The sequence below is a fragment of the Cervus elaphus genome, chromosome 5 (genome assembly GCF_910594005.1).
Source record: "Cervus elaphus chromosome 5, mCerEla1.1, whole genome shotgun sequence".
Taxonomy (NCBI): Eukaryota; Metazoa; Chordata; class Mammalia; order Artiodactyla; family Cervidae; genus Cervus; species Cervus elaphus.
Genome location: NC_057819.1, coordinates 11,354,733 through 11,372,640, shown reverse-complemented (window position 1 = coordinate 11,372,640; position 17,908 = coordinate 11,354,733). Strand labels below are relative to the sequence as shown.

The 17,908-nt window shown below is 45.7% G+C and overlaps 1 protein-coding gene across 5 annotated transcripts in view; it reads right to left on the bottom strand.

Moving 5' to 3' along the window:
* The window catches only part of RPH3A (rabphilin 3A), a 265,679-nt gene that overhangs the window by 17,862 nt on the left and 229,909 nt on the right, over positions 1-17,908 (bottom strand). For all 5 annotated transcript variants that reach the window (XM_043901678.1, XM_043901680.1, XM_043901681.1 and 2 more), the window contains 8 exons: positions 12,426-12,555; positions 10,804-10,890; positions 10,486-10,657; positions 8,464-8,502; positions 8,213-8,365; positions 6,382-6,468; positions 2,834-2,896; positions 700-939 (listed from right to left, as the gene is read on the bottom strand). In XM_043901678.1, the coding sequence (XP_043757613.1) occupies positions 700-939; positions 2,834-2,896; positions 6,382-6,468; positions 8,213-8,365; positions 8,464-8,502; positions 10,486-10,657; positions 10,804-10,890; positions 12,426-12,555 (971 nt within the window). The remainder of the gene's footprint in view (positions 1-699; positions 940-2,833; positions 2,897-6,381; positions 6,469-8,212; positions 8,366-8,463; positions 8,503-10,485; positions 10,658-10,803; positions 10,891-12,425; positions 12,556-17,908) is intronic.

Sequence of the window (17,908 nt, the reverse complement as noted above, 5' to 3'; positions counted from 1 at the left end):
AATGTCCCTCCAACCCCACAATGTGAATCAGGTCCAGACACGACCTATCTGTGCTTCCTTCCAGCTCACAAAGGCCACCCCAGGTCTCCCCTGCAGCGCCCAGCCACACCCAGAAGTGCCGCTGGGTGTGTGTGTGTGTGTGTGTGCTGGGTGTGTGTGTGTGTGTGTGCGCGCGCGCGCGCGCGTTCCCTTGGGACTCAGGCTCCGAGTGAGAGAAGCATAGAGTCGACACTTTATAAATCATCGAGTGGATGGATGCAAGAGGAAACACCAGAAAATTTTAAATCATGGTTAAAAAAATGACGTTTAAAAGACACACTGAAGAGTTTGGGAAACTATTAAAACACACGCCTCTTTGTATACACCTAGGAGTGGAATTGCTGGGTCATATGATGATTCTATGAAATCACCCAGTAGAATATTGTGAATGTAGCTGAATTGTACTCATAAAAAATGATGTAAAAGGTAACATTGATGTTATGTGTGTTTTACAATGATGAAAAACCATATAGCACCTATATTTCAGAAAGCTGATGTCATATAGTGAATTTAGTAACACAAATTTGTATTTTTATAACTTGGCTAATATGTTTATGGGGGGCTGGGGTATACAGGGCTGTCCCTAGACCCATTCCTGTTTCCCAGGGCGTGACCACTGAAGCGACTTTTTCAGCCACCCCTCTGTTACGAGTCACCTACTTGCTTCATCTGAATCGTAGCTGTTGGCTTCCTCCTCGTCCTCCTCAGGGGGTGGGGGCTGACGGGCCGGGGCCACCACTGGCTGGGGAGCAGCCGCAGAGGCTTGGGAATAGGGGCCCGGGGGGTGGCCCGCTCGGTCCTCCCTGGTTCCAGCTGCCGAGTAGCCTCCGACTCCCCCGGTTCTCTCCTCCCGGGGTGGGGCGGCAGCCCCTGGATAGTCAGGGTCACTGGGAGCCACCTCTGCAGGGGAGATGGGGAGAGGGTGAGAAAGAGGCTGCTGAGTCCCTGTGTTGGAACTCTAGCAATGACAACTGCTGCAGTGTTACTGCGAGTGATGAGCAGCAACGAACCAGGTGCTTGTCAAGCTTTGCACCAGAATCACCCACTGCTCTGCACTGGGGGGACTGTCACTTCCCTTGGGTGGTGGTGGGGCACACTGTGCTGTTCTCCAGATCTCAGATGTCGCCTTTGTCAAAACCACCCAAGGAAGGTTTGCAAAAACGCAGGTTCCCAGGCCCCAGCTAGAATCTAAAGGCCCTGTGATGGGGCCTTGGAATCTATGTTTTATAACAAGACCCAAGGGCTGATTGAAATGGAGGCAAAACAGACACTGAGAACGCTCACTGGTGTGGGCTCTGAAGCCAGGCAGCCTGAGTTTGAATCTCAGCTGTGTGTCCTGGAGCAAGTGGCTTGTCTCTGAGCCTTAGTTTCCTCATCCCCAAAATGGTGAATTTTAAGACCTGAACATGCTCAAATAGTTCAGTTCAGTTCAGTCGCTCAGTCGTGTCTGACTCTTTGTGACCCCATGAACCGCAGCACGCCAGGCTTCCCTGTCCATCACCAACCCCTGGAGCTTGCTCAAACTCATGTCCATTGAGTCAGTGATGCCATCCCACCATCTCATCCTCTGTTGTCCCCTTCTCCTTCTGCCTTCAATTTTTCCCAGCATCAGAGTCTTTTCCAATGTGTCAGTTCTTTGCATCAGGTGGCCAAAGTATTGGAGCTTCAGCTTCAGCATCAGTCCTTCCAATGAATTTTCAGGACTGATTTCCTTTAGGATGGACTGGTTGGATCTCCTTGCAGTCCAAGGGACTCTCAAGAGTCTTCTCCAACACCATAGTTCAAAAGTATCAATTCTCCAGTACTCAGCTTTCTTTAGTCCAACTCTCACATCCATGCAGGACTACTGGAAAAACTGTAGCCTTGACTAGACGGACCTTTGTTGACAAAGTAATAGCTATTATTTAAACTTTTTTTTCTAATATATGCACAGGAGGCTCAGTGGTAAAGAATCCACCTGCCAATGCAGGAGATGCAGGAGACATGGGTTTGATCCCTGGGTCGGGAAGGTCCCCTGGAGGAGGAAATGGCAACCCACTCCAGTACTCTTGCCTGGGAAATCCCATGGACAGAGGGGCCTGGTGGGTTACAGTCCATGGGGTCACAAAGAGTCAGATATGACTGAGGAACTGGGCACATCGCACAGTAACTGGTGCATTAGCAAGCAGTGAATACGTTGTAGTTACATATATATCATGTAATAATCACTGTCACTTGGAGTGATCTTGGCAAAGAAAGAAGGAAGTTTGGAACAGAGAAGGAGACATCATTTGAGTGTTTTGCCCCAAGCACCGCCCTGCCTCCATTTCACAGGTGTAGACACTGGCCCAGGGGCAGCAGGTGATGGGCAGAGGCCACGTGCTAAGGTTTCTATGTATCAGTTTACTTAATCCTCACAACAACTCTATGAGGTAGGTCTTTGTGTTATTCTCATTTTAGAGATGAGGAAACTGAGGCTCAGGGACGTTAAGTGACTTACCTAGGGTCACACAGTTGGGAAGTGAAGAAGCAGTGATTTGAATCCAGGCAGCCTGGGCTCTTAACCACTGTATGTATTGTCATTTTCTGTCCATCTAATGTTAGTACGGACTCTCTAGAGTTTTAGAATTAGGGGGATCCCTTAGAGATCATCAGCTAGGTCTCAGGAAGCAGAATGGGCCGACGTCTGGTAGCCCCTGCTCTCTCTCTCCGTCCGCCTCTGTCTCTCTATCTCTTGTCTCTGTCACTCTCTCTCTCCCAGTTAGTGAAAGAGAGGTGGTCACCCACATAGGCACAGAAAGAAGTGAACACTTGCCTGGCCTCTGATCTGGAAAGCGTCCCGTTGGCCCCGGACTGGGTCTGCTGCCTCCTGGGGGCCCTGAGTGGGGCAAAGAGAGAAAGAAGTTTGGAACAGAGAGGCGGCATCGAGTGTTTGCCCCAAGCCCCCCTCATTTCACGGTGCAGACACAGGCCCAGGGGCAGTGGATGATGTGCAGAGGTATCCAGGGGTGCTGGAGCAGTCCCACTGCGGGGGTCCTGGGGTTGGAGAGGCCTGGCTTCAAGCCCCAGTCCTTCCTTCCTGAATCTCAGCTTCCTCCCCCTCTGTGAAGTGGGGCTGGTGATACCTGCTCTTCACATTTTGCTGGCTGTTATGAGATCGACGAGCTAATGGAATAAGAATCACTTGGCAAGGTAACAGGCGAGTCCACGCTTTGTGTCCACCATTATTATAGGGTTATTACCAGTCCAGAGGATTCTCTACAACTACATTTCCAAAGCTTAGGATGTGGGAGAGAGCCACAGGTTTGGGGCATGAAATAAAAATAACATTCAATGACACAGTGAGAAAGTCATTCTGGGATCCATTGGTTTGATACTGATCCCATCATGGGAAAAGTCTTACTGAGGTGCTACTTTTCTTTCACACATCTCTAACCTTTATAAGTGTCCCTTCTGAAAAAGCAAACGAGGACAGGCCTCAGGCTCCAAACCTTCAGCAGGCCAGGGTACTAAGAATATCACTGCACTGTTTTATCTTCAATACATTAATCTTTTAAAGATTTATGGGCCAAAGATCTAAACAGACATTTCTCCAAAGAAGACATACAGATGGCTAACAAACACATGAAAAGATGCTCAACATCACTCATTATCAGAGAAATGCAAATCAAAACCTCAATGAGGTACCATTACATGCCAGTCAGAATGGCTGCTATCCAAAAGTCTACAAGCAATAAATGCTGGAGAGGGTGTGGAGAAAAGGGAACCCTCTTACACTGTTGGTGGGAATGCAAACTAGTACAGCCACTATGGAAAACAGTGTAGGAGATTCCTTAAAAAGCTGGAAACAGAACTGCCATATGACCCAGCAATCCCACTTCTGGGCATACACACCAAGGAAACCAGATCTGAAAGAGACACGTGTACCCCAATGTTCATCGCAGCACTGTTTATAATAGCCAGGACATGGAAGCAACCTAGATGCCCATCAGCAGACAAATGGATAAGGAAGCTGTGGTACATATACACCATGGAATATTACTCAGCCATTAAAAAGAACTCATTTGAATCAGTTCTAATGAGATGGATGAAACTGGAGCCCATTATACAGAGTGAAGTAAGCCAGAAAGATAAAGACCAATACAGTATACTAATGCATATATATGGAATTTTAAAAAATGGTAACGATAACCCTATATGCAAAACAGAAAAAGAGACATAGATGTACAGAACAGACTTTTAGACTCTGTGGGACAAGGCGAGGGTGGGATGTTCAGAGAGAACAGCATTGAAACAAGTATACTATCAAGGGTGAAACAGACCACCAGCCCAAGTTGGATGCATGAGACGGGTGCTCAGGGCTGGCGCACTGGGAAGACCCAAGGGATGGGATGGAGAGGGAGGCGGGAGGGGGGATTGGGATGGGGAACACATGTAAATCCATGGCTGATTCATGTCAATGTATGGCAAAAACCACTACAATATTGTAAAGTAATTAGCCTCCAATGAATAAAAATAAATGGAAAAGAAAAAAAAATAAAGATTTATTTATTCATTTATTTTTGGCTGCGCTAGGTCTTTGTTGCTGTGTGAGAGCTTTCTCTAGTTGTGGTGAGTGGGGGCTACTCTTCATTGCAGTACACAGGCTTCTCATTGTCCAGGTGTCTCTTGTTGCAGAGCACAGGTTCTAGGCACACAGGCTCCGTAGTTGTTGTACATCGATTTATTTGCCCCATGACATGTGGGATCTTCCCAGAATAAGGATCAAACCCATGTCCCCCTGCATTGGCAGGCAGACTCCTAACCACTAGACCACCACAGAAGACCCAGTAAACTAATTTTTATAATGGCTTCTACAATAGGTTGAATTGCGTTACCCCAAAGATGTTCAAGTCCAAATTCTCAGTCACTGTGAATGTGAATACTTAGGAAGAGGGTCTTTCCAGATGACCAAGTTAAGACTCAGTCATTAGGCTAGGCCCTAATCCGATATGATCATGCCCTTATAATGAGGGCAAATTTGGACACACAGGACCCAAGCATGGAAGGAGGATGATGTGAAGATACCTCTACAAGGAAGGAATGCCTGAGGTTCCCAGAAGCGAGAGGAGAGGCTGGGACACATTCTCCCTCACAGCTCATGGAAGGAACCAACCCTGGAAACACCTTGATTTTGGACTTTTGGCCTCTAGAACTGTGACACAATACATCCCTTTTATTCTAAGCCACCCAGCTTATGATATTTGTTATGATTGCCCTTTGTGCTGTTTAGTCGCTAAGTTGTGTCTGATTCTTTGAGACTCCATGGACTGCAGCACGTCAGGCCTCCCTGTCCTTCACTATCTCCTGGAGTTTGTTCAAATTCATGTCCATTTAGTGGGTGATACCATCCAACCATCTCATCCTCTTTCCTAGCATCAGGGTCTTTTCCAATGAGTTGGCTCTTCACATCAGGTGGCCAAAGTATTGGAGCTTCAGCTTCAGCACCAGTCCTTCCAATGAATATTCATGACTGCCCCAGCAAACTATTAATAATACACTCTCTTTTTTTCTGGTATGGAATACTGGTTTCCCTTTATTATAGGTTTCTTTTAAAATAACAAAATTTTTTAAATATTTTGTTTATTTATTATTTGGCTGCACCAGGTCTTAGTTGCAGCGTGTGGGATCTTCAGTCTTTGTTGCAGGGTCCTTAACTGTGTCATGTGGGATCTAGTTCCCTGACCAGGGATTGAATCCAGGTTCCCTGCATTGGGAGCATGGAGTCTTAGCCATTGGACCATCAGGGAAGTACCTAAAATAACAGCTTTTTAAATGCATCTATTAGGAATTATTTCCATTCTTTTATACAAGCCACATGTGCTCAAATTTTCTTATATTACTAATCTCTTGCCCACTATTTCTTCCTGAATCTCACATACCTGTCTGAGAACATTTGCCTTTTCATTAAAGTCCAAGGTCCTTAAATTTTCCTTGAGAGAGAGTTTGTGATAACAACTTCGCTCAGTTATGTTTTTAAAGGAGGTCAATTTGAAGAAAATTTTAAGGAAATAAGAGGGCAGATGGTAGACGTATGTGGTGAGAATTGTGAGAGTGGAGTGACAATACTGGAAGGTGGGACACACTGGGGGATGAAATATTGTCACTTTTTGCATTTAGGTGGATATGACACTACCCATCCCCCTCCCACCCCTGCTGGGCTCCCAGCCTGGAGTATTACTCATTCTAAGGGTCTTGGAAGAGTTTAGGGTTTGGCAGTGGCTGCAGCTTTGCAAAAAGCCCAGCAGATTCTGCAAGCAAGGGTGGGAGGTATTGGGGTCACAGCTGAGTGACGACCTGGGCAGGCAAGTGGGTGTCAGGTACCTGGTTGCCCAGGCTGGGGAGGTGTCGGGCTCTGCATTGAGGCTGGGGCAGGTCTAGAAGCCTGGACTGAGTTGGCCCGTCTCAAACCTGCAGGGGAAAGGAAAGAGTCTGTCACACACACACAGATATGCACACACACATGCAGTCAAAGCAGGAAGAAGCTTGGGACTGGTGAGCTAGCAGAAGGTACAGTCCTCTGGGTATGAACTGGACGCAGCTCCCTGACATTCTCGGCTCTTTCAGACTCTCTTCTCCTCCCCTCAGTGTGTTCTCTTGTCAATACTTAGATCCCCCTGAGCAAGTCACAGCAGCAACGTGGGTATTGAAAAGCCCAGGTTCTATAATGTTGCTCCCAACATCTATGACTTTGCACAAATGACCTGTCCTCTCTGGGCCTCAGTCTCCTCATCTGTCAAATGGGGATAACAGTGCCTAGCTCACAGGCTGTGGTGGAGGCATAATGATATAATACATGTAAAGTGCTCAGAACAGTGCCTGGCATATAGTAAACACTCAACATCTGGAAGATGTTGATAATTTATTATTGAAAAGCTGTTTTATTTTTAAAAATCAATTTGGAATTTATTTTGGTACTTGTATCAAGCAGATTCCTCTTTTGGTCACACCTTGTGGCATATGAGATCTTAGTTCCCAAACCAGTGATCGAACCCGTGCCCCTCTTACAGTGGAAGCACTGAGTCTTAACCCCTGGATGTCTGAGGAACTCCTGAAAGACTGTTCTTATCCTCATGAGGACTTAGTTTTGCATCCCAGATTTTTCTTTTATAAGCTGTGTGTCTTTGGGCTGGTCACTCACCCTCTCTGAACCTCAGATGCTTCATGCAGGCAATAACTCTACCCACTTGATAACAAAGGGCTGATGTTTATTTATAAGAACTTATTTAATTTCATATCCTGTGAGGTGGGTGCTTTATGAGCTTCATTTTACAAATGGGTAAACTGAGGCACAGATGAGTTAAGGAGCTTACCTAGTGTCTCCTGGCTGGTTAGTAGCAAAGACAGGGTTTGAACTCAGGTGTTTGATCTCTGGATTCTACCTGAGACTGTTAGGTTCTACTGCCTCTTGCAGAGCTGCTGGGGGATCAAATGCAGATGATACACATAGCAGCTCCTGGTACCCAGAAGGTAAGACATTCCTGAAAGAATGCCTTTTCCTCTCTCACCTCGCTGGGCTGGATCCTACCTTTCCTGAATTTAGATCTTTTTAAAAAATGTATAACTTTTATTTCCAGAAATAAAAATGTGTAGGCTTTATAGTAAATCCTTTTTTTTTGGCTGCACCCTGTGGCATGTGGGATCCTTGTTCTCCAACCAGGGATTAAACCCATGTCCCCTGCGTTGGAAGCATGGAGTCTTAAACACTGGACCACCAGGGAAATCCTGATTTTTTTTTTTTTTTTTGGCCATGCTGAGTGGCTTGTGGGATCTTAGTTCCCTGACCATGGATCAAACTCATGCTCCCTGCAGTGGAAAGTGTTGAGTCCTAACCTCTGGACCACCAGGTAAGTCGTGAATTGAAACCTCTTTCACAGGAGAGATGCTTGAATGCTCAGAACAGAAAGTACTTGGCCACCTCTGGCTGGGACTAACTAATCCCCAGGTCTTGTCCCAGGGTCCTGCATTAACACAGCTTGTTTGCTTGTTCATTTTGGTTCTTGTTCATCCATCTATTGACTCACTCACTCATTCAACAAGTGTTCACTGAATGTCTACCAATGGCCAATGAATAAATGGATAAAACACTATCCTCCCCATTCCTTTTGATTCTCCTCCTCCAGGAAGCCTGTCTGGATTTGCCCATCTCTCTCACCTGCTGGGCTCTGGCTGGGGTCCCCAGCAGCTGTGCCATGGCTCTGGTCCCAGCTGTCTGAGTCCCGGCCAGGGGAGCTCATTCGTGCCTCAGAGGCCCTGCGCACAGGAGGCCCATAGCTTCCTCGCCCAGGAGCAGAGGTCATGTCAGGGCCTGGAAGGAAAACATGAATTGAATGCAGAAAAGGCACTGGAGGAATGGGGGAAAGGACTCCTGTCCCCAGAGTAGAAGACAGAGTCGGCGGAACCCACCTGTCTTCTGACCTGGGCCCCTCCTGTCTTCAGCGTCACCTGCAGAGAAAGAAAAAATTGATGAGGGGTATGTATTTGATGTTTTTGAAGAGGCATCACTTAAGGAGCTCACAAAAGGGTCTGTCCACCATTCCTAAGAGCTAAAAAAAAAAATTAAAAATTTCCTCTCCCAATTCCCCCTCTAATGTAGAGACTGCTTACAATATCACATTATTTCCTTTGCAAATGAGTTGGGATCATCAGCTCCGTATTGTTTCTAGAATGTACTTTGTTCACTTACTTTGATTTTCCCCAGGATTCATCAGGCATGCTCCAACCTCAAGCCCTTTGCAAGCGATATTCCCAAAGATTCTATGTGCACTTTGAAGCACCTTGGTCAGTTTCTCCCAAATATCATCTCTTCAGACAGCCCTTCTCTGACCATTCTGCCCAACATGAAGCTTCTACCCCCTCTATGTGTTTCACTTCTCTTCCAGGCACCTATCACTACCTGATGTTTATTGTATTTGCATTTGCTGTTTGTTGAGCATCTGTTTGTCCCACTAAACTTTAATTGCATGAGAGCACGGATTTTATCTGTTTTATTCACTGACTCCCTAGGGCGTAGAACAGAGCCTGGAACTCACTAGGTGTTCAGTAATTGCTTATTAAAAGAATATTGAAAGCTCATATCATGGGCATAATTCTAAGTCTATTATGTATGAAATATCATTATGTCTTAAAAAATGTACATGCCTTAATTTAAAAGTATTTCATTGCTTAAAAAATGCCAAAACAATTGCCATGGTAACATCAAAGACCACTGATCACAGATCATATTTTTGTGTGAAAAACTGCAATTACTGTGAAGTGCAATAAAGCAAGGTGCAATAAAACGAGGTATGCCTGTAGCATCTCATTTAATCTTCAAAATAACCCCATGAGTTATTAACCTCATTTTATAGATGAGGAAAGAGTTTCAGAGAAATTAGAATACTCATCCAAGCTCACACAACTTGTAGGTGGCAAAGCTGGAATTCAAATTCCAGTATTCCTGGCCTCAGATGTTCAAGATGTTGACAGTTTTGCTAGGCAGTCTTCTCAAATGAGATGGAGTAATGCTTAACCAGGAAGAAAGATGCTCTAGTGATGGAAACCCAGGGCTCCTCAGGGATATAGAGTATGTTGACAGTTTGGTGAGTCTCTGCAAGGAGTAGAAACTGCTTGCACCTTGCTAGGATGAAAGTATTTGTTGACGGCCTTTTGAGTGTTAGACATGGTACTGGGTGCCTTGAGAAGCTGTAAGTGGGCACTTCAATTTTTGCAACCTTCAACTATAACTTTCCTTTCAGAAGTACTGCTGCGCTCAACTCCAGAATTGTCATTCAGACCAGTTTTTATCACTTTGTTAATCAAAAGTACTGCAAGAGTTTTATGTGGTCAGTCTTAGTGGCCTTATTAAATTAAAATGTGTTCTATTGAGGTTACATTTTTTCTTTTTACTGTTTTTCACTTTTTATTATCATTTTAATAATTAATAACTATAGATAATAGTGATAATATCCATAATAGCAGTAATTTTCTTTTTGCTAATTTCCTTTTTATTCATCTTTCACTTTTAATTAGTCCAGTTTCAGATTTGCTGGTGATTGATATAAGAAATGTCAGAAGAAAATAAGGGCTTTTCAGCAAGCCTCCAATCCCCTGCCCTCCAGACTCCAGTGTGTATTTTGGTGCTGGGAGTCTTTCTCAGTTCCTAATTTTGACTTTCACCTCTATTGTACCTCTAAATACTCCATCAGGGATGACAACAAAGCCTTTTGGCAGCCTGGCATTGCTGGAGAGTTCACCGTGCTACCCTCTTGATAAAGGCTCATGGTTGAGTTGTGAAGGGGACATAGGAGTTCTAGACTGAAGCCCAGAGGCTGGCTGGCTGTCCACCAGCTGGCTAGAAACACAGACATGATGTCAGGACATCCTCCAGGTAGACCAGTTAGTCAAGATCTGTCCTTGGTCCTGAAAGAGGAGGCTGTATTTTCCTACCTCGAGAAGGAGCCCGGGCAGGGTGCTTGGGCTCAGGAGTGGGCTGCTCAGGGACACTGGGCACAGGCTCGCTGACTGGCTGCTGGGGCTTGGTCTTCTTTATTGGCATAGGCTGTGGGAGGACCTGTTTGGGGAAGCCTTTGAAGAACCATGCTCCCGAGCGCTTCCACACCTGGAGGAGGAGAGGCAGAAGATGAAGACATGGCAGCTGAGCACTACTGCTCCTATCTTGATGAATGCTAACTTTCCACTTTGCTCCCTGCCCTCAGAGCACTGACACAATAGGCTCCAGGAGCTGAAAGGGACCAGTCCACTCACCTCTCTCTGCTCGATGCAGATTTTGCAGAGCCACACAGGGTGCGGGCGGTTGTTGGAGGTCTCCACCCCACACTTGGTGCAGACATTCTGGGGACAAAACAGAGCCCAGCACACACTCAAGATATGTCAGGTTCAGAGCTGCTGGTAATCAGAAGTGGCTGGGATGGGTGGCAATGAAGCCTCATTCTCCCTTGTTCCTCACCTGCCTCCCATGACCAAGGCCAGTTAGAATAAAATTCTAATTTGAGTCTTGATTTCTGATAACAAGAACTGGAGTCATTCCCAAGCCTTCAATGCAGAGATTCTCCAAGAGTCTCTGTGGGGCCTGAGTTTTCAGCATCCATACCAGGGAGATCATTGACATAAAATTTTAAAAGAGACTATTTATCCATTTCTTCTTTATTTCTTCTTTCTTTCCTAAATGAATCGGAGACAACCTAGACTAGGACTACAGGTTCAACTCTTTATAAAGAAGGAAGTTATCTGAGTAGATGCTGTGACTATGTGATGGAACATTATACTTTTGGCTGAGTTTCCTGCCAGTCAAAACAAATAGGTCACAAAATTCTCACCATCTAGTTGGATACAGAAGACAGGTTTTTTGGAGTAAATACTCTTTCCCCAATATTCCATTCTAAATGCTAATTGGGACCCCAAGTAGGAGAAGTCAGGTGATATTACGGATCTCTCAAGCTGGATTGTCCCCTTGAATTCCTTTCCTGGGAATCAGACAGACCCAAGGACAGTTGTGTTTCTGTCCTGGAATGGTTGAGTGCAGACAACTTGAGCAGAGGGTACAAGGTGGAGAGGGTACAAGCCCCACGAGTGAATGCTTGAGGCTTTCCTGCCAGTCCAGTGGCTAGGACCTCATCTTCTAACGCAGGAGGTGTGGGTTCAATCCCTGGTCGGGAAGCAAAGATCCCACAGGTCTCATGGCCAAAAAACCAAAACATAAAACAGAAACAATATTGTAACAAATTCAATAAAGACTTTAAAAATAGTACATGTCAAAATATCTTTAAAAAAAAAAAAAAAAGAGTGAATGCTTAAGAAGACCAAAGTCTAACTTGGCCTAACTTGGCTGGAGAGGGGCTTTCTAAAATGGCTTGTCCTATAACCCAGGGTAGAGCATGCTGTGTATGCTTTCCATGTACACATGTATGTAGACATACGCCCAGCATACTTTTTGTTTTTTTTTTTGCCATATGGGATCTTAGTTCCCCAACCAGGGATTGAAGCTGCACCCTCCTGTGATGCAATCATAGAGTCTTAACCACTAGATTACCCGGAAGTCCCCCAGTATGCTCTTTAGGATGACCAATATCTTGCTAAGCCACAACCAGAATACCTGTAAGTTCAACCATAATTCATGTTCTGCCTCATTCTGCCAAGGTCATCCTGTATGGAGTAGAGCTCCAAAGGGATAGAAGGGTCAGCATGACATCTAGGGGAGGAACCATGAACAGGCACAAGAGCATGCTAGAAGGAATCATATTCTGGCTATTACCCTTCAGGATCCAAGCTCTATCCCTAAGACCCAAGGCCCCCAAAAGCCTGGAACCTGGGCTCAGGCCCCTTGCATGGGATGCACAGGGAAGCAGAGAAGGGGAGGGAGATGGTACCTTCTTACAGTCCTCACACACCACACAGGCAGAGCCCAGCATCCCCAGCTGTTCTCCACACAGGATGCAGCGGTTCACCCCATCCCCGGCCACATTCTTCCTCATGTTCTCTAGGCGGTCCACCAGGCGCCTGGAAGCAGAGTCAGGGTTATACAGACCTTACATGACCAGGACCAGTAGCATCTCCCTCAATATCTGGCTGATGGCCTTAAACCTTCTTTGGGTCACATATTTTTGAATATCTGATGATCACTGGTAGGTACCAAGGTGCACACATGATTCTATCTCTTTTGCCTCTGACTTCTCAGAAGTTGGGGTAAGACACCCAACAACCGAGCTGCCATCTTGTTCCCCTAAAGAATCCTCAATGTAGGGTGGAGAAATCTGGATGTTGGCCTTGAATTTTGCCTCTCTGGGCTGCAATTTCCTCATCTGTAAAAGGGAAGGTGTTGGGCTAAGTTGGTCGTTGTCAAATTGTGCTTTATGGCACCCCAGACGTTCCTCAGAGACCATCTTGGGGCCACTCACTGGAGTGGTATAGCGGGAGTGATACTGAGAGCTATAAAACACCATTTCATCCAGAGTACATCTGTGTTTATCTCTTTCATTTGTTTGAGCTGTTGAATTAGATTTCCTTCAGAAAGTTGGTTCCACTATTTAAAGAAACAGTTTGAAGTTGTCTGGAGCAGACAAATTTGAAGATGCCTTTCAATGCCATAGAATTACAAAATGTTATGAGACAATGAGGCAAGCTAATGGAGGCAGGGGATGGTAATTGCACAGTGTCATATATATATATATATATTTTTTTTTTCTGGGACACACATTTGTTCTCACATATTTTTTCCCCTTCATCCACAGCCAGATGAAGTGATTCATCTAGCCAGAAAGTAGTTACATTTTGTTCTCACTCTATGAGTGGTGGTAATGGTGGTGAAGGGCACGGTCCCAAAGCACAGAGCGCACTAAGCCTGGGCTAGAATCTAGTTCTCTGCATCAGGAAACCATCTTTGCTTTCCATCAAGTCCACTCATGGCCTCCTGCCTCAAGTCAAGCTTTGCCAACCCAGCTCAGGAAGAGAGCATGGGACAGACGACCCAACTCTAAACTGCAGCATACTTTACTCAGGAAACCTAGAAGGCTCACCTGCCACCACTTGCAAACCCACACTCTCGCATCCCTCCCAAGATGCTTGCTCCTTCCATCACTCAGTCGTCAACTCCAAAAGGCCCCATTAACATGCATTGTACTGGGAGTGTCTCATTAGCTTCTATCAGCGGCAGCAAACAGCATGGAAAACCAGATTGAAGATCTTTATCCAGATCTCTCAGCATAGTGACCTTGTTATTTGTGAATTCAGTACAGACCAATAAAGAGAAAGGGTAGTGGAGTAGGGTTGGGCAGAGCTTCCTTCTCTGCTCAAAGACAGGGATGAGCGGGGTGGCAGGTGTGGGGGTGTTTCCTATAGCCTGACCATTCAAACAACCTCTCTGCAGTCCCAGATGCCAGGGCCTGAACAGGGAGGGCCTGAATAGCCAAGGAGAGTAAGTTTGGAAATAAAACTTTGCAGGAAACTAAGTCCAAATTATGTCATGGAAGATCTGAGTCATAGATGGGTGATAAAACATTTCAGTTTCTTCACCCCATAAGGAATGTTTCTTGTTACCAGTCTTGACAGGGAAGTCCTATGTGCACTATGAAAGACACCTGTAACCTTCAATGCATGTTAATGACCCAGAAAGAATTTTAAAAAAGAAAAAAAAAAAAAAAAAACCAACGCCTGGGGTCCCAGCTCTAAAACTTCTCAGTTATGGATTTGATTACACCCTGAAACCAGTATTCAGCCTGTGGTCCGGTTGAGAGCCACTGCATGGGGGTATGTTCTGCAAATGGTGGTCCATCTAGATTACCCTAGAAGAGTGTTCAACATTCAGATTCTATGGGACTGGGATGAGTTCCAAGTGTCTGTAGTTTGGAGTAGCTCCCTATGGGATCCTGGTGCTGGTGAATTTTTGGCCACATTTTGAGAAATGCTTCGGTTGGGAAGGAAGCAGTGGGACAAATCACACGAGAAAATGCTTTCCTCATTATGTTAAGTGGAGGAAAACCCCCAAATCCATGCAGAACCGTGATCGTGGAACATGCTCATCTGAATACATTTGCCTGGTGTGCACTAGGCCAAAAAAAAAAAAAGAAAGAAAAGAAACACACTGAAGTATTCACAATGATTATTTCCACGTGGTGGGATTATGAGTAACTTTTATAGCCTTCTTTAATACCTGTGCTACCCTCTTCCCTTAAGCACCCAGTTAGCTGAACTCCTCTATACTTTCTTAACTTTCTATAATAAATATGAGCTACTTTATGTGAGACAATAAAACTAGCATGTAATTTTACTGGAGATAGAGAACATGTAAGTCAAGGGTTAAAAGCCATGGCCTTAAATCCTACCCCTTATCCAGTCAATGAGTGCCTTCACCCCAGACAATAATGTGAGCAGTTGGATGAGATGCGCCTCCAGCTTCCTCCCCTGGGCAGCATTCAGGGATTCTCAGATGCTGAGGCTGAAGAGTCACGGTATCTGTGTTTGACACTGAAGGGCCTGCCCTGACTGAGAGAAGCCCCGCCCGCACGGGCAGGCTAGCTGAGTCTGCCTGTCTGATGTCCCCACATCAAGCGCCCAGTGAGCGGGACACTGCAAGCGGCTGTCACTCTCTAGTTATGTCTTTTTTTTATTTTTTATTTTTTTTTTCCAGTGGGTTTTGTCATACATTGATATGAATCAGCCATGGATAACTGTATGATTCCTACTTGTGCCTCAGAGCCAGGAAGCCCATCCACCACAAGGCTGGGTGCTTAAGGGGAGCTGACGGTTATCCAGTGAAGTTGGGTGGGCATCTCCCATTCCCCAGGGTGCTTCCGGAGGCACCAGAAAGGTTATGTTAATGGTCTCCTCCTCTGGGCACCAACAGACAACCCCTGGAGGTGGTGGGAAGTGGATTCCCAAGGTGCTCTGACCTTGCTGTCCAAATAGACGCAGACAGGCTATTCATTCATGTGACGAATATTTATGGAGAAACGACTATGTGACAGTAGACAACGAGGACACAACTGGAAACAAAAGAGATGAGGTGGCTGCCATCACGGACTGTCATTCTCATGAGAGACTCAGACATGTTTTAAATGACCACATCGATCATCGTAATTAAGCTCAGAGTAAGTACTCTGAAGGACAAGCCCAGCTGTGAGAACTCAGAGGGAGGGACATTAAGTAGGATGGGGCCTCAGAGAAAGCGACCACTGAAGTGAGACCTGAGGATAAAGAGGAGCTGGACCAATAAAGAGGGTGAGGAAAAGCACTGGAAGAAGAAGGAACAGCAAGTGCAAGGGAGTTGAGAGTTGCTTAACAGGGCTTGGGAGGGACGGCAGAAGATGAGGCTGGAGAGGTGGCCAGGGGCCATTCCCTGCAAAGGCTTGGGTCTAACAGTGATGAGGAAGCATGAAAGGGCTTTTGGTAGAGGAAACCCAACATCCCCCATTTTGAGACAATGTATGGACATATGAATGGAGCCCCTGGAGTCTTGGAACAGTGAGAGTTTCAAATGCCAAAGTGGTTCTAGGTGGAATGAGGCAGGCAGGTCCCCAGACTTTGTCTACACATGGGGCTGGATCAGGCCTCTTGAAACTATAACATTGTCCCCAGTGGGTCTAACTCAGTGGTGAAAGTGTACACTACCAGGAAGCCCATGAGACGCCATTGCATGCTAGCTGGCTTCAAGGAGTCCCTCTGTGTTAGCTTCTTAGTGCTGTTGTCACAACGTACAACTTAGTGGCTTACAGCAACATAACAGTTCTAGCGATTACACACCCGACACGGTTTCACTTGGTCAAGGCACTGGCAGGCAGGGCTGCGTTCTTTCTGGAAGCTCTACGAGAACATCTGTTTCCTTGCCTTTTCTAATTTCTAGAAGCCATCCACATTCCTTGGTTTGTGGCCCCTCCCTTCATCTTTAAAGCCAGCAGTGTAGCATTTTCCAATCTTGCTGTGACCCTCCCACCTCTCTCTTACAAGGACCCATGTGATTATATTGGCTATTCCAGGGTAATCTCTGTATCTCAAGATTCTTAATCATATCTGCAAAGTCCCTTTGGCCATGGAAGGTAATACAGTCACAGGTTCCAGGGGTTAGGATGTGAACATCTTTGCAGGGTAGCATTATTCTATCCAGTACACCCATATTCCTGCCCCATCTGGCATGCAAGTTCTGTTTCCACCTGGTTCATGTCTGAATCAGATTCAAGTCCTCTTCTCTGTAGCAAAGTTTGGGCAGTTCCTCCCTGCCTGGCTGTGGATGTCATACAAATTAAGTTTTTGGACTCTGCGAGTTTCTGATCACCTTCTCTGGGTACTCAATCCCAAGAAAACATAGACTCTCTCCACACATGCACACACACATGAACACTTACACACACATACACACTTTCAGAATATAGAAATGCGAGGCACTTATGATGCAGGGGGTGGGGTGTCCATTCTGCAGTGACCTTGCCTGGGTGCACATTTGGACTTTGCGATTTTATGGCTCTGAGACTTCAAGAAAGTTACATAACCTTTCTGAGCCTCTGTTTTCCATCTGTAAATTTAACAAAAACAAAGTCCTTGCTTCCTGGAATTGTTTCAAAGATAAAATGAGAGTGTTTTGTAAAGTGCCCGGAACACGGTAACTACTCAGTCGTGGCTGCTGCTAATTATTTCTTCTGGAAATTTGTGGCTTTAATAGCTCCCTATGCTCACATTTTTTTCCCTGTGTAACCAGGGTGCTAAAATCTGTGCATGAAATCCATCTTTCTGAAGCTTTTAAAGGGGCTGCCGTGACTAGAAACTGACAGGACTCATGTGCCCATCTCTAAACACACAAACAGATGGCACATACAACCACACAGGAACACGGGTGTGATTGTCACCCGCATACAGAGCATGCTTTCACACACACACACAGCTGTACACACTCTGCTTTTGCAAGGAGCCTAGTCCTAGTTGGCTGCCTTCTGCAGACAAGGATACCAGCCAACTGCAGATCTGACAGTGCTTGTTTGTTGAGCTCAGGCTCCCTCCAAAAAATCCAAATTGGCCCCAGAAATGTTCAGGCAACTGCTTTAGAGCTTTCAAACCAGCATTGCTGCAACATCTTGATGAATGTTGAAAAGAAGCCTAATGGATGTACAATTGCTCCAGAAAGTAGGTTTAACAGGGTGAGCTGCAGACCTGAGAACACCCTGCCTGGGAAGGTGTGTTGGCTTTATGTGCTGGTCCCTGAATTGGTGAGGAAAATGACGAAAAGCTGGGCTTCCATCACTGATGGTGTGGAGACAGAGAGCTGGCTTTAGAGCCATGATGGAGCATGATTGCACAATGGTTTGTAAGACACAGCGAAGTGAGAAAGTGCGTCATGTTGTCTCTTTCTCTCTCTCATGTACACACA